This window comes from Erinaceus europaeus, chromosome 9 (assembly GCF_950295315.1).
Source record: "Erinaceus europaeus chromosome 9, mEriEur2.1, whole genome shotgun sequence".
NCBI classification, from domain to species: domain Eukaryota; kingdom Metazoa; phylum Chordata; class Mammalia; order Eulipotyphla; family Erinaceidae; genus Erinaceus; species Erinaceus europaeus.
The window spans coordinates 66,633,246-66,660,606 of record NC_080170.1 but is presented as its reverse complement, the minus strand read 5'-3'; the positions used below and the strand labels follow the sequence as shown (position 1 = coordinate 66,660,606).

The 27,361-nt window shown below is 43.6% G+C and overlaps 1 protein-coding gene across 4 annotated transcripts in view; it reads left to right on the top strand.

Annotated features, from left to right (window-relative positions):
• ATF6 (activating transcription factor 6) overlaps positions 1-27,361 on the top strand; it is a 113,777-nt gene that overhangs the window by 14,746 nt on the left and 71,670 nt on the right. For all 4 annotated transcript variants that reach the window (XM_060198099.1, XM_060198101.1, XM_060198098.1 and 1 more), the window contains exons 2-5: positions 7,676-7,752; positions 14,926-15,013; positions 19,521-19,663; positions 26,513-26,642. In XM_060198099.1, coding sequence (XP_060054082.1) covers positions 7,676-7,752; positions 14,926-15,013; positions 19,521-19,663; positions 26,513-26,642 — 438 coding nt within the window. The remainder of the gene's footprint in view (positions 1-7,675; positions 7,753-14,925; positions 15,014-19,520; positions 19,664-26,512; positions 26,643-27,361) is intronic.

Below are 27,361 nucleotides of genomic sequence, written 5' to 3'. Positions count from 1 at the left end.
AAGGTGAGAGGGAGAGGGAGAGAGGAGGAGAGACACCACAGTACCGCTTCACAAGTTATGAAGCTTCCCCTGTGCAGGGTGGTCCAGATGGTGGCTTGGAACTCAAAACTGCGCCTTTGTGTATGTTAAGTGCGGGCTCTCCCAGATGAGCCATCTCCCAGCTCCTATTTATTTATTTATTTATTTACTAGAAGTAATGTCAAGCCTACGGAACAGTGATAGGAACCATACAAGACTGTAGTGTCTGTAGGGCCAAGGGTGGGTATTAGAGGAGGGGACCAAATTCCTTGTGCTAGAGGGATATGGCACATTGGTGGTGGTAACATGTGCTTATTTGGGAAAGTTAGAAAATTGTACCCCTCAGGCAACAACAGTCTTGTTTTAGGTGTTATTAGGGCTTCTCCTCTCTGGACCAGTTTTTTCAGATGGAAAGAGACAGATATAGAAAGAGACACAGCGAGAGAAACCATAGTATCTACATTTTCCTCAGCGCCTTGTGGCCCAAAGTCAAATCTGAGTCCCAAGAGAGCTATCTTGCTGGACTAACAACAATATACTTGTAAAACATTTCCTCAATGGTTGCTTCACAAGCCATGAAGCAGGTCTGCTGGTGTCTTATCTCTCCCCCTCTGTCTTCCCCTCCTCTCTCCATTTTTCTCTGACCTATTCAACAACGATGAAATCAATAACAACAATAATAACCACAACAAGGGAATAAATAAATAAATACTGAGACATTTCCTCAATAAAAATAAAGGGCCTGGGGGGCCAGGAAGTAGCGCACAGGGTTAAGTGCACATAGTGCAAAGCATAGCGACCGGCACAAGGATCCCGGTTCCAGCCCCTAGCTACCCCCACCTGCAGGGAGGTCGCTTCATAAGTGGTGAAGCAGGTCTTCAGGTGTCTATCTTTCTTTCCCCCTCCCTATCTTCCCTTCCTCTCTTGATTTCTCTCTGTTCTATGCAATAACAACAGCAGCAACAACAACATTGGGAGAAAAAAATGGCCTCCAGGACAAGTGGATTTGTAGTGAAGGCATCGAGCACCAGCAATAACCCTAGAGGCAAAAAATAAAAAAAATAAAAAAATAAATGATAAAGGGCCTAGTGTGATAGCTTTTCAGGAGAGTATAGGACTTCACTCCTGAAACCTCTGGTAGCAGCATATTCCAGAGCTGAGTGATGTTCTGGTCCACCCTTTTCTGAAAGAGTGAATCTTTTTTTTCTATTTTTTTTTTAATGATTATTTTTTATTTTTTTAAATTGTCTTTATTTATTTATTGGGTAGAGACAGCCAGAGATTAAGAGGAGGGGGTGATGGAGAGGGAGAGAGACAGAAAGACATCTGAAGCCCTGCTTCACCACGTGCAAAGCTTTCCCCCTGCAGATGGGGACTGGGGGTTGAACCCTGGTCCATGTGCACTGAACCAGGTGTGCTTACACCCAGCCCTTTCTTTAAAAAAAATTTTTTTTAGTGATCTAACAATGATTTACAAGATTGTGGGTAATAGGGGTACAATTCCATATAGTTCCCACCACCAGCGTTCCATATTCTAACTTCCATTAGAAGTTTCCCTATTCGTTATCCCTCTGGGAGTATGGACCAAAGATGTCTATGGGGTACAGAAGGTGGGAGGTCTGGCTTCTGTAATTACTTCTCTGCTGGACATGGGCATTGACAGGTTGATCCATACCCCAACCTGTTTCTATCTATCTATCTATCTTTTTTTTTTTTCACTGTATTTTCTTTGAAAAAATTTTTTTGTTGTCTTTATTTATTTGATAGAGAAAGTGAGAAATCAAGAGAGGAGAGGGAGATAGAGAGGGAGAGAGACAGGGAGACACCTATAGCCCTGCTTCATCACTCATGAAGCTTCCCCCCTACAGGTGGGGACCAGGGGCTTGAACCTGGGTCCTTGCACACTGTAACATGTGTGCTCAACCAGGTGTGCCACCACCCAGCCCCTCATCCTGTTTCTATCTTTCTATCTTTCCCTAGTAGAGTGGGCTCTGGGGAGGTGGGGTTCTAGGACACATTGGTTAGGTCATTAATAGCTCTCTTGTGTAGTAGATACCTTAGAACCGAGGTCTAGCTGCTGTTTGCTCATGATCATGGTGTGTGAGGCTTGCTGCCTGTGGTGAGAGAACTAGAGTGTGTGGTGTTGAGTCACCACTTCTCCTTTTGTGTTTGGCTCTACTTGGGAGCGAGTAATTGGCTGTGACACTGATATATATATATATGAAACACTGACAAAAACCATAGGATAATAGGGGTCCAACTCCACACAATTCCCACCACCAGAACTCCGTATCCCATTCCCTCCCCTGATAGTTTTCCTATTCTTTATCCCTCTGGGAGCATGGACCAAGGAACATTATGGGGTGCAGAAGGTGGAAGGTCTGGCTTCTGTAATTGCTTCCCTGCTGAACATGGACGTTGACAGGTCGATCTGTTTCCTGTTAAACCTTCACACACTAGCCCTGACTCTCTTGATATCTCCAGCCTGTAGCAGCTGGCAGCTATAATGCCAAATGACGATCCTTTTGTTGCTGAATCAGAGGTCCTATTGCTCACTCCTCAGGAACCCAAGTAATAGAAACAAGAGTTGGTATGAGAAAACAAATTTAATTATGTGCTAGCAGCTTGAGAATATGACTGACTTAACATTGCAAAAGACATCTTACTCTGAGGCTGGGATTAAAGACTTGTAATGGGTAGTGGGCCAGTGGGGAGAAGGGGTGTAGTCACTCTGTCATCTGACTGATCTAAAGGGTCCTTCCTCTCAGGAAGTTTTTGTCTGGAAGGGGTCCTATCATGAGGCAGTTTGTCCACCTGGGAGGAGTTCTGTCATAGGGAAGGAGTCACTGGAGCCTGGTGGTGTGTAAAACTTGCAGATAGAATTATTAAACAATACCTTCTCCCTGAGGTCTGCATCAGAATTATTAAACAATACCTTCTCCCTCAGGTCTGCATCACAGGTCCATCTTTTCCCAAAGGTCTGTTTGACAAGTTTCTGATTATTTTATTTTATTTTATTTTATTTACCTTAATGAGACAGAGAGAGAGAGAGAGAGAGAGAGACCGACATCAGAGCACTGCTCAGCTCTGACTTATGATGGTGCTAGGGATTGGACCTCAGTCCTCAAAGACTCAGGTATGAAAGTCTTTTACATAATTATTGTGCTGTCTCCTCATTCCTCCACCTTCTTTTTTTTTTCTTTTTTATTTAAGAAAGGATTAATTAACAAAACCATAGGGTAGGAGGGGTACAACCCCACACAATTCCCACCGCCCAATCTCCATATCCCACCCCCTCCCCCGATAGCTTTCCCATCCTCTATCCCTCTGGGAGCATGGACCCAGGGTCATTGTGGGTTGCAGAAGGCAGAAGGTCTGGCTTCTGTAATTGCTTCCCCGCTGAACATGGGCGTTGACTGCTCGGTCCATACTCCCAGTCTGCCTCTCTCTTTCCCTAGTAGGGTGGGTCTCTGGGGAAGCTGAGCTCCAGGACACATTGGTGGGGTCTTCAATCCAGGGAAGTCTGGCCGGCATCCTGATGACACCTGGAACCTGGTGACTGAAAAGAGAGTTAACATACAAAGCCAAACAAATTGTTGAGCAATCATGGACCCAAAGCTTGGAAAAGTGGAGAGGAAGTATTAGGGAGGTACTCACTGCAAACTCTAGTGTACTTCTGCTTTCTTACTTTGGTGCCATACTCCAAACTCAGTCAATTTCTGCTTTGCGTTTCTACTTCTTTTTTTTTTTTTTTTTACATGCATAACATTCCCCAGATTCCCATTTAACAATACAACCCCCACTATTTCATTCATCATTTTTCATGGACCTGTATTCTCCCCACCCACCCACCCACCCACCCCAGAGTCTTTTACTTTGGTGTAATACTCCAATTCCATTTCAGGTTCGACTTGTGTTTTCTTTTCTAATCTTGTTTTTCAACTTCGGCCTGAGAGTGAGATCATCCCGTATTCATCCTTCTGTTTCTGACTTATTTCACTCAACATGATTTTTTCAAGGTCCATCCAAGATCGGCTGAAAACGGTGAAGTCACCATTTTTTACAGCTGAGTAGTATTCCATTGTGTATATATACCACAACTTGCTCAGCCACTCATCTGTTGTTGGACACCTGGGTTGCTTCCAGGTTTTGGCTATTACAAATTGTGCTGCCAAGAACATATGTGTACACAGATCTTTTTGGATGGCTGTTTTGGGTTCCTTAGGATATATCCCCAGGAGGGGAATTGCAGGGTCATAGGGTAGGTCCATTTCTAGCCTTCTGAGAGTTCTCCAAACTGTTCTCCACAGAGGTTGGACCAATTGACATTCCCACCAGCAGTGCAGGAGGGTTCCTTTGACCCCACACCCTCTCCAGCATTTGCTGCTGTTACCTTTTCTGATGTGTGACATTCTCACAGGAGTGAAGTGATATCTCATTGTTGTCTTTATTTGCATTTCTCTGACAATCAGAGACTTGGAGCATTTTTTCATGTGTTTCTCGGCCTTTTGGATCTCTTCTGTGGTGAATATTCTGTCCAAGTCCTCCCCCCATTTTTGGATGGGGTTATTTGTTGTCTTGTTGTTGAGTCTGGCAAGCTCTTTATATATGTTGGTTATTAAACTCTTATCTGATGTATGGCATGTAAAGATCTTCTCCCATTCTGTGAGGGGTCTCTTGATTTGGGTAGTGGTTTCTTTTGCTGTGAAGAAGCTTTTTAATTTGATGTAGTCCCATAGGTTTATACTTGCCTTAGTCTTCCTTGTAATTGGATTCATTTCATTGAAAATGTCTTTAAAATTTATGCGGAAAAAAGTTCTTCCAATATTTTCCTCTAAGTATCTGATAGTTTCTGGTCTAACATCCAAGTCCTTGATCCACTTGGAATTTACTTTTGTATTTGGTGAAATACAGTGATTCAGTTTCATTCTTCTGCATGTTTCAGCCCATTGTTTCCAACACCATTTGTTGAAGAGACTCTGCTTCCCCCATATAATAGTCTGGGCCCCTTTGTCAAAGATTAGATGTCCATCCTCCACCTTCTTTAAAAGTATACATATGATGTGGCCTGGGAGGTGGTATGGTGAACAAAGTGTAAAACCTGTAATCATGTGGTCCCAAGTTTAATAGTTTAATCCCTAGCTATTTTTCTCTCTCATAAATAAATTTTTATTTATATTTTATTTAAAAACGTTTTTAATATTTATGTGTGCATACATGTATGCACATATACACGTATAGCACCAACAAGATGGCTCACCTGGGTTATAATCTAGTATTCTCATTTTGTGCTAGTATTGAGATTTGACCATGGGGGCCTCTTTTATATCATCTCTGTCCTTAACATGTTCCCACCCTTTTCTGAAAAGCTTCTTATTTCCTAGCACACAATATTCTAGGACTGTCTCATACTTTCCCTCCACCAGCCCTAGAACCCACCACATCTTTAGTCAGCCCATTAGTGGCACTTCCACTTGGTATCAGAGGTCTAGGCATGATGTTCTCACTGTACCTGGGATGTCATTGCTTTTAGGACTTTTCAGTACCCCATGCTAGGAAATACATGTACTTCACACATATACTCAGATAGATACAAATATCTTTAGCTTGTGTGTGGTTATTTAAAAAAGTGAATTGTATTAAGACGTCCCAATTCCTGACCAACATCTCAGGACTCTGTCTTGTTCTTCTCCTTGTATGTAAGTCCTAAAACAGTGAGAATTGTGATCCCAGTGATTATCCCAGTGATTTCAGATGGATTTTGTCTTTGGCTCAGTGGATTTGTGTGCTTGTGCAATGTCTTTGCTCTCCTAACCACTCAAGCTGCCTCTTCACCTCTTCCCTCACACCCCCATCCCACTCTCTGTATCCCAGGTGCGTTATCACAGAGGATGACACACCAGACCCCATCACTCTTGCCCTAGGCTACCTCCAAGAATGACATGTCTGTGTTAGAGAGGGATGGAAGGAAAGCTGGGCTGTAGGGGAGGTTAGAAGCCAGCTCACTGAGAGATATTTGAAGACAGAGCTGGCAGAATTTGCTGGTAGGTTGACTATAAAATAGATGAAGCAAGGAGTCAGGCAGTAAGTACTGCAACAGGTTAAGCATAGTTGGTGCAAAGCGCAAGGACTGGTGTAAGGATCCCAGTTCGAGCCCCCGGCTCCCCACCTGCAGGGGAGTCACTTTATAGGCGGTGAAGCAGGTTTGTCTTTTTCTCCCCCTCTCTATCTTCCTCTCCTCTCTCCATTTCTCTTTCTCCTATCCAACATTGATGACATCAATAACAACATTAATAACTGCAGCAATAAAACAAGGGCAACAAAAAGGAAAATATTAAAAAATTTAATAATAGGTGAAGCAGTGACTGTTGGGAGGACTCAGGGGAGACCTCCTCCCTTCTGGTTTCCTCTGATTCTTCTGGAGCTGGAGGAGCAGGTCAGCGAAGGACAACTTTCAGGTTCAATTATAATGGGCATTCCAGGGACAGAGACATGAGGAGTGTTTTTTGCTTGAGACCCTGCCTTCAGGATGTCACAAAAATGAGAGGGAACCTGAGATCGACAGAGAGGGGAGGCCATCCATTTAGAAATGAATGAACTATCAAAACTTTTCTGATTTTTTTTTTTTTTTCCCTCCAGGGTTATTGCTGGGCTCAGTGCCTGCACCATGAATCCACCGCTCCTGGAGGCCATTTTCTCCCCCTTTTGTTGCCCTTGTTGTTATAGCCTCATTGTGGTTATTATTATTGCCATTGCTGATGTTGTTCGTTGTTGGATAGGACAGAGAGAAATGGAGAGAGGAGGGGAAGACAGAGGGGGAGAGAAAGACACCTGCAGACCTGCTTCACCGCCTGTGAAGTGACTCCCCTGAAGGTGGGGAGCCGGGGACTCGAACCAGGATCCTCACGCCGGTCCTTGCAACTTTGTGCCACATGCGCTTAACTCACTGCGCCACCGCCCGACCCCCAACTTTTCTGATTTTGAAAGAGGGGAGATGACTTCATTTGGAGACTCCTGGCTCTACACTTTCAGGTTTTAAGTAATGTACATATCAGAGCATTATTTCCTAAAGATGAGTATACTGTTTACTATGCCTTCAGCTCCACAGGGGCTTGAACAACTGGGAGAATCAAACTTAGGAATGACTCCTGGGAGTTGGGCTCCCAGCCTTTGTTGGAGCTTGTCTGGGAGTCAAGCCCATTCCTATGTATGTGTAGTTTTTGTTACTGCTATGTATGTGTAGTTTTTGTTACTGTAGGGCTGAAAGAAGATAGGTTAGTCCACTGACATCTTGACCCTCCCATAACCATTATTTTGATAGTCATAAGTCACAACAGAATCAGCATTAATGGTGAAGAACAAGTTGCAAAGCTTAAAAGCTTTGTTACACAAAAGGGTAGCTCCTCCTATTCAGTTTCAACAGTACATGTATTAAGAATATTCTAGAAAGTTACTACCAATTAGTCCAATATGACTTAACCCTCAGTGTAAGGATTTAGTCAGAAATTGTATGGAAACCCATACATAAATTAGAGGTCAACTTTGAACTGGTGGAATTTATAATCACAGAACCTGTAAAGCTGATCAGGGGACACCCTGCTTATCCATTTGTCAAAACACTGGACCAACTGGTAATCTCTGTTTTCTTTTGTTCAAGATTCTACCCTGTTTGCTGAACTTGGCTATTTCCCAGATGCTGATGACCTGCATTTGGACACAGTAAATGAACCTTATGTAAGTAAGAGAATTACTGCATAATATGATCTTAGGTTTTTGTCCTAATCATTGCAAGAAGGCTTGGGAATGACAGATGTAGGTTACCTACTTAAGTTTAAATAACTGTAGCACTGAACTGGGGTGATAGCATGATGGTGATGTGAATGACTTTCATGTTTGAGGCTCTGATTTCCCAGGTTCAACTCTCAGTACCATCATAAGTCAGAACTGAGCAGAGGTATAGTTAAATGAATAAATTAAGGGGGGAAAAGTCAGAGTTGAGTAGTATTCTGGTAAAAAAGAGAAAAAAAAAAAGGGCCAGGTGGTGGTGGACCCAGTAGGATATGCACATTACTACATACAAAGACCATGAGCAGTGAAGCAGTGCTGTGGCTGTCTCTCTTTCTCTATCCCTCCTTTAGCCATTCCCCAATTCCTCTCAACTTCTCTCTGTCACAAATACATAAATCTAAGTAAAATAAAATGATTTAAAAACATAAATAACTTTAGAGTTAGATTGAGAAGATAGCAGAAAGATTATGCAGAAAGACTTTAGTGTCTGAGGCACCTAAGGCCCCAGATTCAATTCCCACCACCACCAGAAGCTGGAGTTTAGCAGTGCACTGGTAAAAATAAATAAATAAACAAACAAGTAGATAATAAATGACTTTAGCATTAAGTGAGAAATTAGCCATTTTGTTGTTGCTCACTGAAGGACAATAGAGGTTGCACTGGTCTTGGGGTGAGGAGATTTGTATTCTGAGTCTCTTGGGCCCCAGAGTTGAGTGATCTTGCAAGAGTCACTTAACTCTTTTTGCAAATGGGTTTTTGCATTAGGGACATGGTGTGGTATTTGGGGAAAGTTTGTGAGTCAGACTTTCTCACTTCCTTTTTGCATTACATATCACTAGTGCAGAGAGCTCTGGCATATAAATGTCTCCTTCCTTTCGGCGTTTAAGTGATTAGAAGTTTATGGAAAATCTAGTTATGGTAGTATTTTGGGTCCATAAAAATATCTTGGATGGATTTTCATTTTTTTTTTTTTTTAAGATTAAAATTTTTTTTTTTTTTATGAGAAAGATAGGAAGAAAGAGAGAGAAAGAACCAGACATCACTCTGGTACATGTGCTTCTGGGGATCGAACTCAGGACCTCATGCTTGAGAGTCTAATACTTTATCCACTGCACCACCTCCTGGACCACAATTTTCATTTTTTTCACTAGTGCACATGAAGCATATAGAACTATTATTGTTAATCCAAGAATAGTGACACTGAGCGTACATGTGGCCCCTGCTCTTAGAGGGGGAAAGAATTACAAGGCTACTTAAGGAAAACATTAAAATTTTTAAAAAATATATATCTTTATTATTGGGTAGAGACAGAAAGAAATTGAGAGGTGAAGGGAGACAGAGAGGGAGGGAAACAGAGAGACACCTGTACCCATTGCTTCATCACTTGTGAAGCTTTCCCCCTGCAGGTGGGGACCAGGGACTTGAACCTGGGCCCTAAATGCACTGTAATGTGTATGCTTAACCAGGTGCGCCACTGCCTGGCACTAGTAAAACATTTAAAAAATAAGATTTATGTATTTATTAATTTATTTATAAACTAGAGCACTGCTCAGCTCTGGCTTATGGTGGTGCAGGGGATTGAACCTGGGACTTCAGAGCCTTAGGCATGAGAGTCTCTTTGCATAAGCATTATGCTGTCTACCTCTGCCCAAGATTCATTTATTTATAAGAGACAGAATTGGAGCGCCAGTCTGGGACATGGATGAGGGGAAATGAACTCAGGACCTCATGCTTGAGAATCCACAGTTGTCTCTGCTCTGCCACTTTCTGGGTCCCAAGGTTACTTACTTTTTTGTTATTTAGATTTAAATAAGGACAAAAAAGGGAGGTGGGGAGAGACCAATTTTTTGGTAGTCATTTATTTATTTAGACAGAGAGATTAGAGAGAAAAAGAGACTGGGAGAACAGAGCACTAGTCACCTGTGGCATAAGGTTGAGCCTGGAATTGAACTTGTGGCCACTAGGGTCTCAGTCATACAAGCTGGTGCTCTAACAGCCTTGAGCCCTGACATCACAAGGGAGATGTTATGGCAGTGGGGCAAGCTTCATTACTGTGGTGTCTCCCCATATTTCATTCTCCTTGTCTCTCTATCTGAATGAAAAATGTGGCCTGATGTGGTGATATTTCAAAGCCCATGGTTCCACAAAAAACAAAACAAAACAATCCCAAAACCAAAGCAAACCAAAACAACAACAAAAAACCCAAAGTGACTCTTTTAAGATCTCAGTAGTTTGCTTTTTTTCATATGAACCTCGACACATTGCTTTTATGTAATTTGCACCAATATTTGCTCAGTTAAGGGCAGTTTGATAAGACTGTTTCCTTTTGCTCTTCTGTTATCTCCTCTATCAAAATCAATGGCAGGATAGACATGTAGAAATGGTAAGGCTCTAGAAGTTATTACCAATAGTGGTTAATAATTGCCAGGTAATTTTTTACTTTTGACCTGAGGCTCATTTCCCTATTGGTGTGATTTTCTTACCTGCCACATTAGGTCAATATTGATTGTCTTCTGATTTTGTCTCACTGTTTTCATGTGAGGTTTATTATGATCTTGTCTCTCTCTCCCAAGGTATTTAAAATAGTCATCCTTACCTATCTTGATCTCAAACCATAGAAGGACTCTGAAGCCATGCAGCATTTATTTAGTGATGTTGGTAATGTAAGATGGTTATCCAGCTGATGTAGCATACTTTCATATTTAAGTAAAGCAAAACAAAACAAAACAAAGCCATCCAAGTGAACAGAATGGGTAGCTCACCTTGGAATTCACCCTCATTTCCCTCTTAGCATGTACTTTCACTTTCCCCCTTCCAATAAATCTAGTCCGACGCTTAAACTTAGTTTTTGTTTTCTAGGAGTACACTGATAAGAGCTTAATTTAAAAGACTTATTATTTATTTATGAGAGAGGAGAGAGAACCAGAGCATCACACTGGCATATGAAGTGCCCAGGATTAAACTCCACACCTCTTTTTTTAAAAGATTATTTATTTATTTATTCATTGTTACCCTTTTGTTACCCTTGTTGTTTTATTGTTGTAGTTATTATTGTTGTCGTCATTGTTGCATAGGACAGAGAGAAATGGAGAGAGGAAGGGAAGACGGGGAGAGAAAGACAACCTCAGACCTGCTTCACTGCCTGTAAAGTGACTCCCCTACAGGTGGGGGGAGCCAGGGCTCAAACCAGGTTCCTTATGCTGGTCCTTGCACTTTGCGCCATCTGTGCTTAACCCTCTGCACTACTGCCTGACTCCCTAGTGTATTTTTAAAAAATATTTATTTATTTATTCCCTTTTGTTGCCCTTGTTGTTTTATTGAAGTTAGTATTGTTGTTGTTCTTGATGTTGTCGTTGTTGGATAGGAGAGAAATGGAGAGAGGAGGGGAAGACAGAGAAGGGAAGAGAAAGATGGACACCTGTAGACCTGCTTCACCACCTGTGAAGTGAATCCCCTGCAGGTTGGGAGCTGGGGCCTCGAACCAGGATCCTTAAGCCAGTCCTTGCACTTTGCGCCATGTGCGTTTAACCCACTGCTGCTACCGCCCAACTCCCTGAGACCCTACATTGTTTTTAGAGATGATGCAAATTGGCATTGACTTTAACTTGCTTTTTTTCACAGCAGTGGAAAACATATTTTGCTGGATATTTATTATGACAAAAAGCAACAACAGCAACATATTTTGTGTCTCGTGTAATGTCCAACATCTATAGAAAAGAAGCAAACTAGCTGACTTGATCATTGCCTTCTTTCAAGCTGTCACTGCTGTGCTTTAGGTTGCCAAATGGGTTAATTTGTAGGATCTTCAAAAATCTATTCTTAGGATGAACTCGTTGACAACACAGATAATAATTTGTACAAAGTCGGGCAGTTGGCAGTTTATTTATTTATTTATGAGAAAGATAGGTGTTGTTAAAATTCGGTGGCTCTTGCTGGCCGGGCTGGCTTCACGGGCGGGTAACAGAGACGCGGAGACAACGGCTGGGCAGGGAAGCTGTATTTCTTTATTCAGGAACAACGATTCATAAACTAAACCAAACTAATCACCAAACAGAACTGTGCTGCTTCTTTCTCGCGGCGGTGCAAGCACTCTCTCTTACTCTGTAACTCTGTAACTCAGGAACTCTCTCTAACTACGGAACTCTCCAACTCTCGAACTCTGGCGGGGTTCCTAGGGGCGGGGCCAAGCGGGCCCGCGAAACTAACTGGACTGATTCAATTTTCTTGGCGGGGGAGGGCTAGAACAAACCAATGTAAAGCATACAACAATTCTCCCTTTTCTTTTTAACTAAATGACTACAGTATCAAGGGTGTGGGGTGAACAGAAACCTCTATCATACAGGCATTTTTTAAAAAAGGAAACTGGCACAAACATGGAGAAACATGTAAGCAAGTAACAAGAACCAGTGTGCTGCCAAGGGAAGGCCTGAGGGGGCCTTTTTTGCCTCTGTGGGCAAAACTTTATCAGCTTAAAAAAAAACATTTCTTGCCTCTGGGGGGCGTACTTTCTTGCCTCTGGGGGGCGTACTTGCCTCGATGGGCATTTGCATGGGGGCGGGGAATGGCCTAGAGTCCCAAAGGCAGCTGGCTGCAATTTACTTACTATGAAACAAAACTTGTTATTAACATATTTCTAATAGAGAAGGAATTTGAGACTTTTACATATCAACAACGTCTTTTAACCTTTTGTTACACCCATTCAAGATGGAGTTGTGCACAGGAAAGGAAACCTCAGGCATGAGAATAATTAGCATAGCCATTGTGCGATCTACCATTTCTAATAGAGAAGGTAATGAAGAGTTTTACATATCAACAAGTCTATTTAACCTTTTGTTTAGACCAACTTAGTTAAAATATATTGATTGTTAACTAATTTTTACCTCAGACTTTAAATGTAAGTTAATTTTATCTTTATGAGAATTATGTTGAAAACCTTTTTCATATAACTTTGTCTAGTAAGAATTTAGCCTTAAAGTTACTGTTTACCAAACTTGAAACATACACATAAACATGGTCATTAATACACAAGGAGAGAAACCTTTGTTATGAAGACATGTCATTTTAAACACGAATTTAAATCTGTACTGTCTTAGTTGTTGGGGGGTGCGTTGTCCAGTGGTGGTCTCTTGGGCAGCTTTACTTCTAGGAATTGCAGGTTGCAATCTCTGTACAAATCTCTGCGTACTCCAGCTTGTCTGCCTTCAGACTGGACCGGCGGCTGGAGATCTCATGTGCCCAGTTTCGGCAGGGAGCCTGGGGGTCCGGGAGGTCCGGGATCATTCCAGAATACATAGCACGAGGGCAGGCGGGCCAACCTTGTAGAAGGCGTGGGCCTAGGTGCCCAGGGGTGGCGGCCATGATAGGCCGCCGCGGCCCTGCCCCATGGCCCTGCCATGTCTGCTGCCCTGTTGGCAGTGGCCGAGCAGTGTGGAGGGATCACGCGTCCAGTGCCCTGCGCCACACGGTGGAGAACCGGCTCCTGTGGGCTGGCCTGCGTGCTGGCATTGGGCTCCTGCGTGGTGGCATTGGGCTCCTGCGTGTTGGCATCGGGCTCCTGCGTGGTGGCATTGGGCTCCAGCGTGTTGGCATCGGGCTCCTGCGTGGTGGCATCGGGCTCCTGTGTGGTGGCATCGGGCTCCTGCGTGGTGGCATCGGGCTCCAGTGTGTTGGCATCAGGCTCCTGCGTGCTGGCATCGGGCTCCTGTGTGGTGGCATCGGGCTCCTGTGTGGTGGCATCGGGCTCCTGCGTGCTGGCGTCAGCCTCCTGCGGGCTGCGGGGCTGCAGGGCTGCGGGCGCGGTGCGTGGGGTTGTCTGGGCGCAGCCGGCTGGCTGGCTGTTTAACCAGGTGGAAACAGCAGCTCCGCGCCTCGCCTCCCGCCCTCTGGCTATTCCCGCTGGCTGTTCTGAGTTCGCCCGAGCGAGTGGAAACCACAGAGTGGTCCAGAGATAAATGTTCCAGAAACAGCAAAACAGTCTCGTGTAGAAAGAGCAGAGGCCTTTGGAGATCTCTTCACAAGCAGAAGAGAAGGCCATAGTACATAGGTAGCCAAATTGTCTTTACTTATCTGAGAGATGCGCAGGTCAGGTCCACGTGGGCGCCATTTGTTGTTAAAAATTCGGAGGCTCTAGCTGGCCGGGCTAGCTTCACGGCGGGTAACAGAGACGTGGAGACAACAGCTGGGCAGGGAAGCTGTATTTCTTTATTCAGGAACAATGATTCATAAACTAAACCAAACTAATCACCAAACAGAACTCTGCTGTCTCTTTGCGGCGGCGCAAGCACTCTCTCTAACTCTGCAACTCTCCAACTCAGGAACTCTCTCTAACTACGGAACTCTCCAACTCTTGAACTCTGGCGGGGTTCACGGCCCACGAAACTAACTGGACTGATCCAATTTTCTTGGCAGGGGAGGGCTAGAACAAACCAATGTAAAGCATACAACAGATAGGAACAGAGAAAGAACCATACATCACTCTGGTACATGTGCTGCCAGGGATTGAACTCAGGACCTCATGCTCAAGAGTCCAGTGCTTTATCCGTTGTGCCACCGCCCACATTGGAAGTTACTTTATTTATGACAAATTGTATTTGTGAGTTTAATTTCTTTTTAAAATTATTATTATTTTTGCCTCCAGGGTTATCACTGGGGCTCAATGCCTGCACCAGGAATCCACTGCTCCTGGAGGCTATTTTTTCCCTTTTGTTGCCTTTGTTATTGTTGTTGTGATTGTTATTGTTGTTATTGATGTCATTGTTGTTGGATAGGGCAGAGAAATTGAGAGAGGTGGGGAAGACAGAGAGGGAGAGAGAAATATAGACACCTGCAGACCTGCTTCACAGCTTGTGAAGCGACCCCCTTGCAGGTGGGGAGCCGGGGGCTCAAACTGGGACCTTTAAGCTGGTAATTAATTAATTTTTAAAATTTAATTTAATTTTTCACCAGACCACTGCTCAGCTCTGGCTTATGGTGGTGCAGGGGATTGATCCTGGAACCTCAGAGCTTCAGGCATGACAATATTATGAGAGTATTATTATGTTATCTACCCTCACCCTGTGAGTTCAATTTCTAGATGGTCATCTGTCATTTTAATATTCTGTATGGATTTTAACCCTGCAGGAAAGCAATTTCGATAATCTTGACTTCGATTTGGATTTGATGCCTTGGGAGACTGGCCTCTGGGACATCAATAACCAGTTCTGTACAGGTAAGGATATATTTTCACGGCAAAAGCTCTCAGTGGATCCCTTTTTTAAAAAAAAAAATTATGGGAGTTGGGCGGTAGCACAGAGGGTTAAGCGCACGTGATGCAAAGTGCAAGGACCAGTGTAAGGATCCTGGTTCAAGCCCCTGGCTTCCCACCTGTAGGGGAGTCGTTTCACAAGTGGTGAAGCTGGTCTGCAGGTGTCTCTCTCTCCCCTTGTCTGTCTTCCCTTCCTCTCTCAATTTCTCTCTGTCCTATCCAACAATGACAACATCAGTAACAATAATAATTACAACAATAAAACAAGGACAACAAAAAGGGAATAAATAAATAAATATGAAAAAATTATATTTATTTATTTATTGGATAGATGCAGCCAGAAATTGAGAGGGAAGGGGATGATAGAGAGGGAGAGACAGAGACGCCTCCAACACTGCTTCATCACTCACAAAACTTTCCCCATGCAGGTGGGGCTCAAACCCCAGTCCTTGCCCACTGTAACATGCACTCAACCAGGTGCGCCACCAGCTGGCTCCAGAGCCTTTATTTTGTAGATGGGTGAGACTCAAAATTGCATGGAGTTATTGGACTTCTTTGGTGGACTAAAGAATTTTGTGGCCTATGTCTCCCCCCTTCTATTATTATTACTTTTTAATTTTTTAGGTAGAGAGGCAGAGAGAATGAGATAGCATCAAAGCTTCCCCTAATGTGGTGGGGACGAGCTCAAACTTGAATGTGGGTCTCACACATGGCAAAGCAGCACACTATCCAACTGAGCTATTTCATTGGCCTTGTCTCCTCTTCTTTTTGTGGCAATGCATACATAGAGCTCTTGCCAAATGTATATAACCAGTGTCATGGTTATATTTTAGCTCCGTAAGGTATAAGCATTGTGTATCGGAAATACAATTTTTATTTTGTTTTGCCACCAGTGTTATTGCTGGGCCTTGGTACTGGCACTACAAATCTACCACTCCTAGTGACCATTTTTTCTTTCTTTCTTTTTCTCTTTCCTGTTCTATTTTATTGAATAGAACAGAAAGAAACTGAGAGGGGAGGGAGAGGTAGAGAGGGAGAAAGAAACATGCTTCATTGCTCATGAATCATCCCCCTGTAGGTGGGGAGCAGGGCCTCAAACTTTAGTCCTTGTGCATGGTAATATATGTGTTTAACTGTGTGAATCACTGTCCAGCCCCAGAAGTACAATTTTATAGAATTTCTATAAGAGGTTCACCTGAGAACTGGACAGCTTACAGAATCAAGTGGAAGAGGTTACCAGAACCTAGCAATTGGGTGTAAGGGTCCTTTGTGTTTGATTTACTGATCTCTGGGTGCATGGGAGGGGCACTGCCTGGATAATGTTAATATTTCAAAGTAGAAGTTGGGTGGATTTGGGGTACACTGAAAGTGGCTGCAACCTGGAGCTCAGCATTACTTCTGGGATGAACTCTGTTCTCCTCTTCTATCCCTTTCTGCCACTCTGCTCTTTTTCTCTAGTGATGGGACCTACACGGACAGAGGCTGGGAGGAGTACGGGTCTGCAGCACAGCCCTCCATCTCATGCAGCCCCCATCCCCCTTTTTGGTGAATGCAGTTATCAGTAGAATAGGGTTTGCACAGGGCCAGAGTCACAGTGGCTATTGTATGTCAGATAGCTCTGACACCCAGTGGCTCCTGGCACCATGAGGCCAGGATGCCCTGGTAAAGGGAACATGTTAAGGTCTCTGTATTCACAACTCTGGGTGCAGGTGAAGACTAGACAGGCAACAAGAGTGCCTTTGAATAGCCTTCATAGCAGAGTGCCCTCAGGCTGGTCCTACTCTGGGTGTCACACACGAAACTTCCGGCACATGGAAGATAGCAACCATCTCATGGGACCCAGCACCAGGGATTGGTTGGCATTTCCCCCAGGTTCCATGGACTGAGGCTTCAAAAGCCCTCCTACAGTCAGTTAGAGAGCATGTGGGTTCCCATTTCTTTAAAGAAGCAATGGGGAATTAACTGAGCTCTCAAGCATGCCCACTGCTGCCAAGTGGCTTTCCTGATCCCAGCTGTTTGATTCTTTATTCCTTTGAGAGAGAGGGGGGGGGGGCAAGTAGTGGCGCGTCTGGTTAAGCACACACATTGCAGTGTGCCAGGACCCAGGTTCAAGCCCCTGTCCCCACCTGCAGGGGGAAATCTTCACGAGTGGTGAAGCAGGGCTGCAGGTGTTTCTCTGTCTCCCTTTCTATTTCCCCCTCCCCTCTCAAGTTCTCTCTGTCTCTATCCAATAATAAATAAATCAATATTTTTTTAAAAAGAGAAAGAAACAGAGACAGGGATAGGAGAGATACCAGCAGATAGAGATACCAGAGATACCAGCTCCACCTCCCATGGAGTTTTACTCCATTCAGTCTATAGAGCCCCCATGTAGTGCCAGCGTCAAGCCCAGGGCCTCACACATAGGAAGATATATGTGCCTGGTCTCCACTGCTTTTTACTTTCCCTTCCTCTTTTTTTTTTTTTAATTAAATTTAAATTTAATTTATTTATTCTCTTTTGTTGCCCTTGTTGTTTTATTGTTGTAGATGTCATCATTGTTGAATAGGACAGGCAGGGGGAGAGAAAGATAGACACCTGTACACTTGCTTCACCGCCTGTGAAGCGACTCCCCTACAGGTGGGGAGCCGGGGGCTTGAACTGGGATCCTTATGCCAGTCCTTGTGCTTTGCGCCACATGCGCTTAACTCGCTGTGCTACCGACTGACTCCCTCCTTCATCTTTTTAAAAGATTTTATTTATTTATGAGAGAGAAAGAGAAGAATGAGAACATCAGCTGACTCATGTGATACTGGGGATTAAATTCATGACCTCATACATGAAAGCTTTAACCACTGCACAAGCTTCCAGGCTACTATTGTAAGATAAATTAGTAGATCAAATGATAATGAGAATTTTGTGGATTTTAACTATATTGACAAAAATGCTTTCCAAAGTAAATCTTTAATACATTTTTAATGAAATACTTCTTGGGGAACCTGTAATTTTTTATATATGGGTTTTTGTTTTATTTTGTTTTTTGGCATATGATATTATATTCAAAGGTAAGAAAAGTTTATGCAAAACGTATAGAGAAGTGGTCTGGAAGGTGGCGTAGTAAAGCATTGGATTCTCAAGTATGAGGTCCTGAGTTTAATCCCTGGCAGCACATATGCCATAGTGATAATCTGGCTTTCTCTCTCCTCCTATCTTCTTCATGAATAAATAACTAAAATTTAAAAAAAAATGTAGAGAAGGGGGCTGGGCAATGGCCACAAAGTGTAGAGAGTAGAAAGTGTTTTCCCCTTATTCTTTAGTCAACATGTTGACACACACATACATACACACACACACACACACACACACACACACCTGTGACCACATAAATGGAAGCGTTTTACACATACACACACACTGTTGACCACACAAATGGAAGTGTTTTCTGCATTCTAAAATTTTTGGCTGATCTATTTTGATAATCTTAGTTTCTATATAGGACTGAATTTTTGGAGTAGATTTTACTCCCCCCCAAATGATTTCTTTCTTCTTCTTTTTCTTCTTCTTCTTCTTTTTTAATTAAAAATTTTTTTTCCTTTTGTTGCCCTTGTTGTTTTATTGTTGTTGTAGTTATTATTGTCATTGATGTTGTCATTGTTGGATAGGACAGAGAGAAATCGAGAGAGGCAGGGAAGACAGAGAGGGGGAGAGAAAGATAGACACCTGCAGACCTCCTTCACTGCCTGTGAAGTGGCTTCCCTGTAGGTGGGGAGCTGGGGACTTGAACTGGGATCCTGCCGGGCTAGCTTCTCGGGTGGGAGACAGATGACCAGGGACTCATGGCTGAGTGGTTCTCAGATCAGTCTTTATTCATGCGGAATGCAGCACAATCTAAGCCATCTAAACTATCTATATAAACTAACTATAATCACAATCCTGTCCATATATATATATATATATATATATATATATATATACACACACACTCCGCCAAGTAGGGTGTAAACAGGATGTGATGTAGAGAGGGTGGAGCAAAAAGAGATAGGTGAAAATCAGGGTGTGACAAGGAGAGGGGGTGGAGCAAAAAGACATCTCGGAACCAGTGGGGATTAAACCAATGCCCTAGAGGCAGGGAGGTGCTTAGTTAACAGTGGTTTATGTAAATAGAATACAGTGTTAAGCAGGGGGGATTAAACCAATGAAACGGAAGGGGTCTTAGAAGCATACCAACAGGATCCTTGTGTTTTGGGCCATGTGCGCTTAACCCACTGCACTATTGTCCAAAATGATTTATTTCTGACAGAATGAGGGAGGAGGGAGAGAAAAGAGACCAGAGCACTGCTCAGCTCTGTGTTAAGGTGGTGCTGCTAGGGAATGATCCTGTGACCCTTGGGGTCTTTAGCAAGTAAACTGGCACTCTTTTAACAGGCTGAGCTTTCTCCCTGGAACCCAGGTTTTACTATCTTTCTCATTCACCGAATTCTGAGTTTATTAGGACCCAGTGGGAAAAGTCTCTCTCCATGTCTTGCAATGAAAGATGTTAAGACAGAACCTCAGCCACTGTCTCCAGCCTCCTCCAGCTGCTCCGTCTCATCTCCTCAGTCTGTGGATTCCTGTTCCTCAACACAACATGTCCCTGTAAGTAGTCTTCTGCTGTGAGTCTTGTAAGATGCCACCTGGGAAGGGTGTGTATTTGTGTATATTGACGGGTGGATGGGTGGGATGACAGTTCACATGGACTCAGCACTGCTGGCAGCTCTGTTTCATTTAGTCCTAAGGAACAGAGCCTAGAGGAAGATCTGGTAGTCTCTAGCTTTGTCCTCCTTCCTTTGGTTCCCCCTTTCATAAGTTTAATGTATTTTTTTTTTAATTTTTAAAATTTTTTAATATTTATTTTCCCTTTTGTTGCCCTTGTTGTTTTCTGTTCTTGTTGTAGTTATTGTTGTTATTGATGTCATTGTTAGATAGGACAAAGAGAAATGGAGAGAGGAGGGGAAGACGGAGGGGGGAGAGAAAGATAGACACCTGCAGACTTGCTTCACCGCTTGTGAAGCGATTCCCCTGTAGGTAGGGAGCCAGGGGCTCAAACTGGAATCCTTCTGCAGGTCCTTGCGCTTCGTGCCACCTGTGCTTAACCCGTTGCGCTACCGCCTGACTCCCTAGTGTATTTTTAAAAATTTTTATATTAATTAATTAATTAATTTTCCCTATTGTTGCCCTTGTTTTTTATTGTTGTTGTAGTTATTGTTGTTACTGATGTCGTCGTTGTTGGATAGGACAGAGAGAAATGGAGCGAGGAGGGGAAGACAGAGAGGGGGAGAGAAAGATAGACACCTGCAGACCTGCTTCACTGGCTGTGAAGCAACTCCCCTGCAGGTGGGGAGCTGGGGGCTGGAACCAGGATCCTTACGCCGGTCCCTGCGCTTTGCGCCACGTGCGCTTAACCCGCTGTGCCACCTCTCGACTCCCCCTAGTGTATTTTTTAAACATGTTTTTTCTTAAGTACTTATTTATTAATGAGAGTGAGAACCAGAATAATAACTATTTTATGTGGCAAAAAGAATTATTATTATTTTTAAGATTTTATTTATTTATTGATGAGAAAGACAGGAGGAGAGAGAGAAAGAACCAGACATCACTCTGGTACATGTGCTGCCGGAGTTTGAACTCAGGACCTCATGCTTAAAAGTCAAGCTCTTTATCCACTGCGCCAACTCCCAGACCACGGCAAAAAGAATTAGACCTGTGGCCTCAGCACTTTCAAAGTCTGTGCTCTGCCTCTTCAGCTGCTGTACTTTCAGTGTTTTATTTTTGCCAAAATATCTAGGATTTTTCTGTTCACTGGCTGTCTTTTCTCCCTGCCTCCCACTCTTCTCTCTTCTAGACTATACTTTCCTCCAGGGTTTAGGAGAAAATAGGTGGTCTGTGTTTCTAACTCCTTAGCCTGATTAGGCCCAGGAAGGCCCAGTCTGCTCTTGAATGGGCTAAGGCTTTTACAAAAGTTTGCTAGCTCTTTCAGATTGCTTCTGCTTTCTAGTAGGAGCTCTGACCTGAGGCCAGGGAAAGGAGGTACCAGAGGGTTTTGGTATTGTTTGGAAGGGTGACCGGGGGAACAAGGAGAAAAATTCCAGTGAATTATTTCCTCCCATTGGATGTACCGGAACTTTAGGCATCTTCACTCTGGTGGGTCTGTATCTAGAAAATTATTAAAAGCCTGCTGGTCTCTCCAGTGATGTCTCCAGAGACCTTTGTCCTGTGGACTCATCACTCACTTGGGTTAGGCTGGAGCATTTTTTTTCTTTTTGTCTTTTTGCCTCTAGGGTTATTTCTGGGGCTTGGTGCCTATACTACAAATCCACTATTCCTAGAGGCTATTTTCCCCCTTTTGTTGTTGTTGTTATTGTTGTTGTTATTGCTGTCATTGTTGTTGGATAGGACAGAGAGAAATTGAGGGAGGAGAGGAAGACAGAGAAGGGGAGAGAAAGACACCTGCAGACCTGCTTCACAAACAACTCCCCTGCAGGTGGAGAGCTGGGGGCTTGAACCTGGTTCCTTACACTGGTCCTTGCGCTTCACGGCATGTGCGCTTAACCTGCTGCATTACCACCCAGTGCCCCAGCTGGAACATTTTAACTGTTCTCTCTGCCCCTGACTCCCTATGACTTTCATAGTAGAAGGATCTTGGAAGGTTCATAATCTTTCAAACCCACCAATTTGATTGTATTAGAACCATTTTTAGTGGCTTCCCCCCTTGCAAGAATGAAGCATGGGTCCCTCATGAATAAGACTCCCCCTCACACCTGACCTCCAACCTGCCTGCTCCCCTTTCTGCTCCCCTTTCCTTCTTCCTCTTCATCCCTTCCTCCCTGCACAGACTCCTTCTAGGAGAGCTCTGGCCTCATACCCCTGTTTTCACATGCTCTTCCTGCTGTCAGGAATAGCCTACATGTTTCCCTTGGCAAAACTCTTCCTTCCTGATGTCCATGCTCATGCATTGCTTCCTCGGTGAAGCGTCCTCCGTTGCTGCTACTGGAAGTTTTCTGTGGTCCTACAAATTATTTGATTTTTAAGATTTGTAAACTTTTGTTTCCTTCTTGTCTTTATTCAGGAGAAGAGAGGGGGAGAGAGAGCGAGAGAGAGAGAAAGGAAAGAAAGAGAGAGCGCAAACCAGAGACAAGAGCCCCATGCCTAAAATCCACCTGAGGGCCTCATGCTTATAAGACATTACATGGGGGGAGGGGCTGGGCAGTGGCGCAGTGGGTTAAGTGCACATAGTACAAAGGACCAGTATAAGGATCCTGGTTCGAGCTCCCAGCTTCCCACCGGCAGGGGTGTCGCTTCATAGGCAGAGAAGCAGGTCTGCAGGTGTTTATTTTTCCCTTCCCCTCTGTCTTCCCCTCCTCTCAATTTTTCTCTGTCCTATCCAATAATAACAAAAATAATAACAACAACAGTAATAACAACAATGATGAAAAGGGCAATAAAAGGGAAAAGAAATAGCCTCCAGGAGCAGTGGGACTGAGTCCCAGCAATAACTCTGGAGGCAAAAAAAAAGAAAGATATCACATCATAGTCTGCCATTGAGCCATATTTTCATTCCCGAGCTTATTTCACTTTGAAAGTCAAAAGTCTAGAGCAGTGCATGTATAGAGAAGCCGGGTCTCCTTGCTTTTCACAGCACTTCTCACATAAAGGGGGTGGGGGTCCTCTTATCTCCCCCTGAGTTGTGCTGTGTCGAAGGCAACTGTGAAGCCTGAAGGTGATGCCTGTTTCAGGACCCTCTCTGTGCTTGTATTTACATATTTCCCACACATCTCCTTATTGGTGAGCACTTGGTGTGCTTTGCAGTCTTTTCTGGATCCATGTGTGCTGTTGGCAAGAACTTGGTACACAAGTTATTTCATACTGTTGTCATGATGTCTTCCTTAGAGGGCAAGTTGCTGGGTGATTCCATCTTCATGGTGCTGCAGTGTCAGGGCTCCCCCTGCTGGACAGTAGTGCTCTAACCAGCACTGCCTAAAGGCAGCTTCCCCACCATTTCGGCTCTATGTGCTTTATTTCCTCCTTTCTCTTTCTATTGTATAGGTGAACATTATTTCTCCTTCCTCCCTCCCTCCCTTCTTTCCTCCTTTCCTTCCCCCCTTCTTTCCTTCTACCCTTCCTCCCTACTTTCCTCCTTCTTTTCCCTCCCTCCCTCCCTCCCTCCCTCCCTTCCTTCCTTCCTTTTGTTGTCAGTGGCTGCACATTTTTCTCCTCTTCCTCACTCCTTCTCCTCCCTCTCCTCCCCCCCTTCCTCTTCCTTCTTCTTTTGCTTGAACATTTTTTTCTGACATGCAGGTGCTCAAGTTTTATTGGCATCCCCCCCCTTTTGTTGTCCTTGTTGTTGTAGCCTTGTTGTGGTCATTATTGTTGTTGTTGATTTTGTTCATTGTTGGATAGGACAGAGAAAAATCGAGAGAGGAGGGGAAGACAGAGAGGGGGAGAGAAGATGGGGAGCCAGGGGCTCAAACCGGGATCCTTATGCCGGTCCTTGTGCTTTGTGCCACATGAGCCCAACCCACTGCGCTACAGCCTGACCCCCTTTATTGGCACTTAAAAAAGATTGTCTTTATTGGATAGAGACAGCCAGAAATTGAGAGGGAAGGGGGAGGTAGATAGGGAGGGAGAAAGAGAGACACCTACAGCACTGCTTCACTTCTTGTAAAGCTTTCCCTCTGTAGGTGGGGACTGGGGGCTTGAACCCTTGTCCTTGCACATTGTAACATGTGCACTCAACCAGGTGTGCCACCACCTGGCCCCAGCATTTTTTTTTTTTAATGCACTATCAGTTCAAACTTTTATTCATATTTGTCTTGGTTTTTCCTTAATTTTCAAAGCATTTAATTTTCTTTAACAATTTAAAAAAATTATTTATTGAATAGAGACAGCCAGAAATTGAGAGGGTAGGGGGAGATAGAGAGGGAGAGAGACAGGGAGACACCTGCAGACCTGCTCCATCACTTGCAGAACTTACCCCCTGCAGGTGGGGACCAGAAACTCAAACGTGGGTCCTTGTGCACTATAACATGTGTACTCAGCCAGATGTGCCACCACCTGGCCCCCACATTTAGTTTTCTATTTGGATGATTAGCCCTTCATTTCTGAAATAAATCCCAAGTGTGTCTTACCCGCTTCCACCACTAGTCATTTATCTTTAAGCATCACTTCTGGTGTTTATTTACTCCAGTCAAACTTTTTTCCATAGGCATTTCACCTGTTGTTGCTACTTTTTTAAAAATTTTATATTAATTTTCCCTTTTGTTGCCCTTGTTTTTTTATTGTTGTTGTTATTGATGCCATTGTTGTTGGATAGGACAGAGAAATGGAGAGAGGAGGGGAAGACAGATTGGGGGAGAGAGAGACACCTGCAGGCCTGCTTCACCGCTTGTGAAGCGACCCCCCCCTGCAGGTGGGGAGCTGGGGGCTCAAACTAGGACTCTTATGCTGGTCCTTGTGCTTCAAGCCACCTGCACTTAAGCCGCTACGCTACCACCCGACTCCCTCGTTATTGCTACTTTTTTGTTGTATTTTGCTTTGCTTTGTTTCTTAAAGGAGGGCTTTTACTTGAGATTACTTATTTGTTTATTTATTTTATTTTTTAAAATTTCTTGATTGGGGAATTAATGTTTTACATTTGACAGTAAATACAGTAGTTTGTACATGCATAACATTTCTCAGTTTTCCACATAAGAATACAACCCCCACTAGGTCCTCTGTCATCCTTCCTGGACCTGTACTCCACCCCCCCTCATATAAAATTTATTTTATTTGAGCAACTTAGAACCTCACACATGGGCAATTTCACTGTTGTGGGTTGATGGCAGAGAGAGAGTTGAAAGAGACCATAGCACTGAAGCCATAGCACTGAATGCAGCGAAATTGAACCTGGGTTGTGCACGTGGCAAAGCAGCACACTATCCAAGTGAATTATTTTACTGGCCATCTGGATTGCTTTTTCATTTTGAGAGAGAGAGAGAGAGAGAGAGAGAGAGAGAGAGAGAGAGAACACCACAACACATATGCTTCCTCCTCCAGTGCCATAGCACCTCCCTTGTAGGGCTGGAGCTCAAACCTAGGCTGAGCGCAGGCATCCTATTTGGTGAACTCTCTGGCCCTCTTTTTATTTTTGTTTTCTATGGTGTATATATTTAACAATCTCAAATTTACAGAAATTTTGAAAATACATTACAAAGAATTTCCCCTCAAAACTGTTTGAGAATAAGTTGCCAAAATGATTCCCAGTCACTCCCAAATTTAGTGTCTAGTTCCCACACTCAGGATGGATCATAAGTCACTACACTGTTAACAGTCTTCAAAATCAGGATGTAAACAATATGCTAGTCCTTGACTAATCTATTCTTGACTGTTGTTTAGACGGCTTTTGTCCCAAAGATGACCTGTACACTAATAAAAAGATGACTTTAGAATCAGTGTTTGGTCCTCTTGTCCCTTTAGTCTGCTTCAGTGGAAACAATTCATTCTTCCTTGACTTTCCTTGACCATGTCATTATGGAGATGAAGGACAAGTTATTATGTGGAAGGGCCCACAATTGGGTTTATCTGATATTTTCTCAGTCTGGATTGAGCTCCATGTCTCTAATATTATAAAATTGATGTTATGTTTGTCTCTCTTCTTTTTAAAGATTTATTTATTTAGAGTTTGGGAATTAGTTGAGCTGGTAGAGCACAGGACTCTCATGCCTGAGGTTCCCAGTTCAGTACCCAGTGCTTCATGTTCCAGAATGGTGCTCTGACCTTTCTCTTGTCATTTACTCTCACATGTGAGATAAAGATTTATTAATGAGAGATTGAAGGAATCAGAGCATTACTTCAGCATATGCAGTACAGGGGACCTAACATGGGGCTATTATGTGTTCTACTCATGACTTTACCACTGCATCACCTCCCCTGCTGCCTGTCTGATTAGCCTTAAAAAAAAAATGTGGAGCCTGGCATTGGTGCATCTGAATGTTATGATGTGCAAGGACCCAGGTTCAAACCCCCAGTCCCCACCTGCAGAAGGAGGAGGAACCTTTATGTGGTAAAGCAGTGCTGTGAGTGTCTTTCTCTCTCCCTCTCTGTCTCCCCTTCCCTCTCAATTTCTCTGTCTCTGTCTAGTGTGTGTGTGTTTCATTTATTAACACAAGGAAGGGAAGGAGAAAGAACAGAGGTTCATCTGTGCAATGATGCTAGAGATTGAACTCAGGACCTCATGCTCTTACCTCTAACACTGTAGCTACTGCTTCACTTCTTAGGCTGCTCATTAACTTTTGACATTAAGCGACAGCCTCTGCATTTTGAGTGGATTTCTTCACTTACTAGTACTTTGCATCTAGATTTAGTTTCTAGCATTTTACACCTGTGCCTTGAAGTGCTACTCTGTATTTGCCTGTTTAAACACCTTTCTGCTCTTCTGTATGAAAAAATTGTCTGTTTATTTTGCTCCAGGAGGAGTTAGACTTGTCTTCGACTTCCCAGATGTCACCCCTCTCATTATACAGTGAGAGCTCACCTGATGCCTCCTTAGCAGAGCCACTGAAGGAAGACAAGCCCCTTGTTGGCTCCAGGTGCAAAGCAGGTATGGTGCTTCAACCAAGCTTGGCATCCCATCATGTGAAAATAAAAGCTGGTTAAGTGTGTTTGCTTTTATTAAGCTAGCTTATGGCTTTCCCACTTGTACTGATTTTATTTGCTACTAGCAATTAAAGTAGAGATGAGAGGGAAGAAGCCATTGTATTTTGTTGCCCTTTTCTTACAGGCAAAAGATAATTGGAAATAGATTTAGGCCTCATCACCTTAGGGAGAGAGTTCCCGTTTTTTTGTTTTTTTTTTAAAAAAAGGATGGGAAAGTCATTTGGTTGGGACACACTCTTTTTTTTTAAATTTAATTTAATTTTCTATTTATTTATTTATTTTCACTTTTGTTGCCCTTGTTGGTTAACATTGTTTTAGTCAATATTGTTGTTATTGATGTCGTTGTCGGATAGGACAGAGAGAAATAGAGAGAGGAGGGGAAGACAGAGAGGGGGAGAGAAAGACAAACACCTGCAGACCTGCTTGACTTCCCTGCAGGTGGGGAGCCGGGGGCTCGAACAGGGATCCTTAAGCCGGTCCTTGTGCTTTGCGCCACGTGCGCTTAACCCACTGCACCACCACCCGATTCCCTCTTTTTTTCTTTTTTAAAAAAATTTATTTATAAAGTGGAAATATTGACATGACCATAGGATAAGAGGGGTACAGTTCCACACAATTCCCACCACCAGAACTCTGTATCCCCTCCCCTGCCTTGATAGCTTT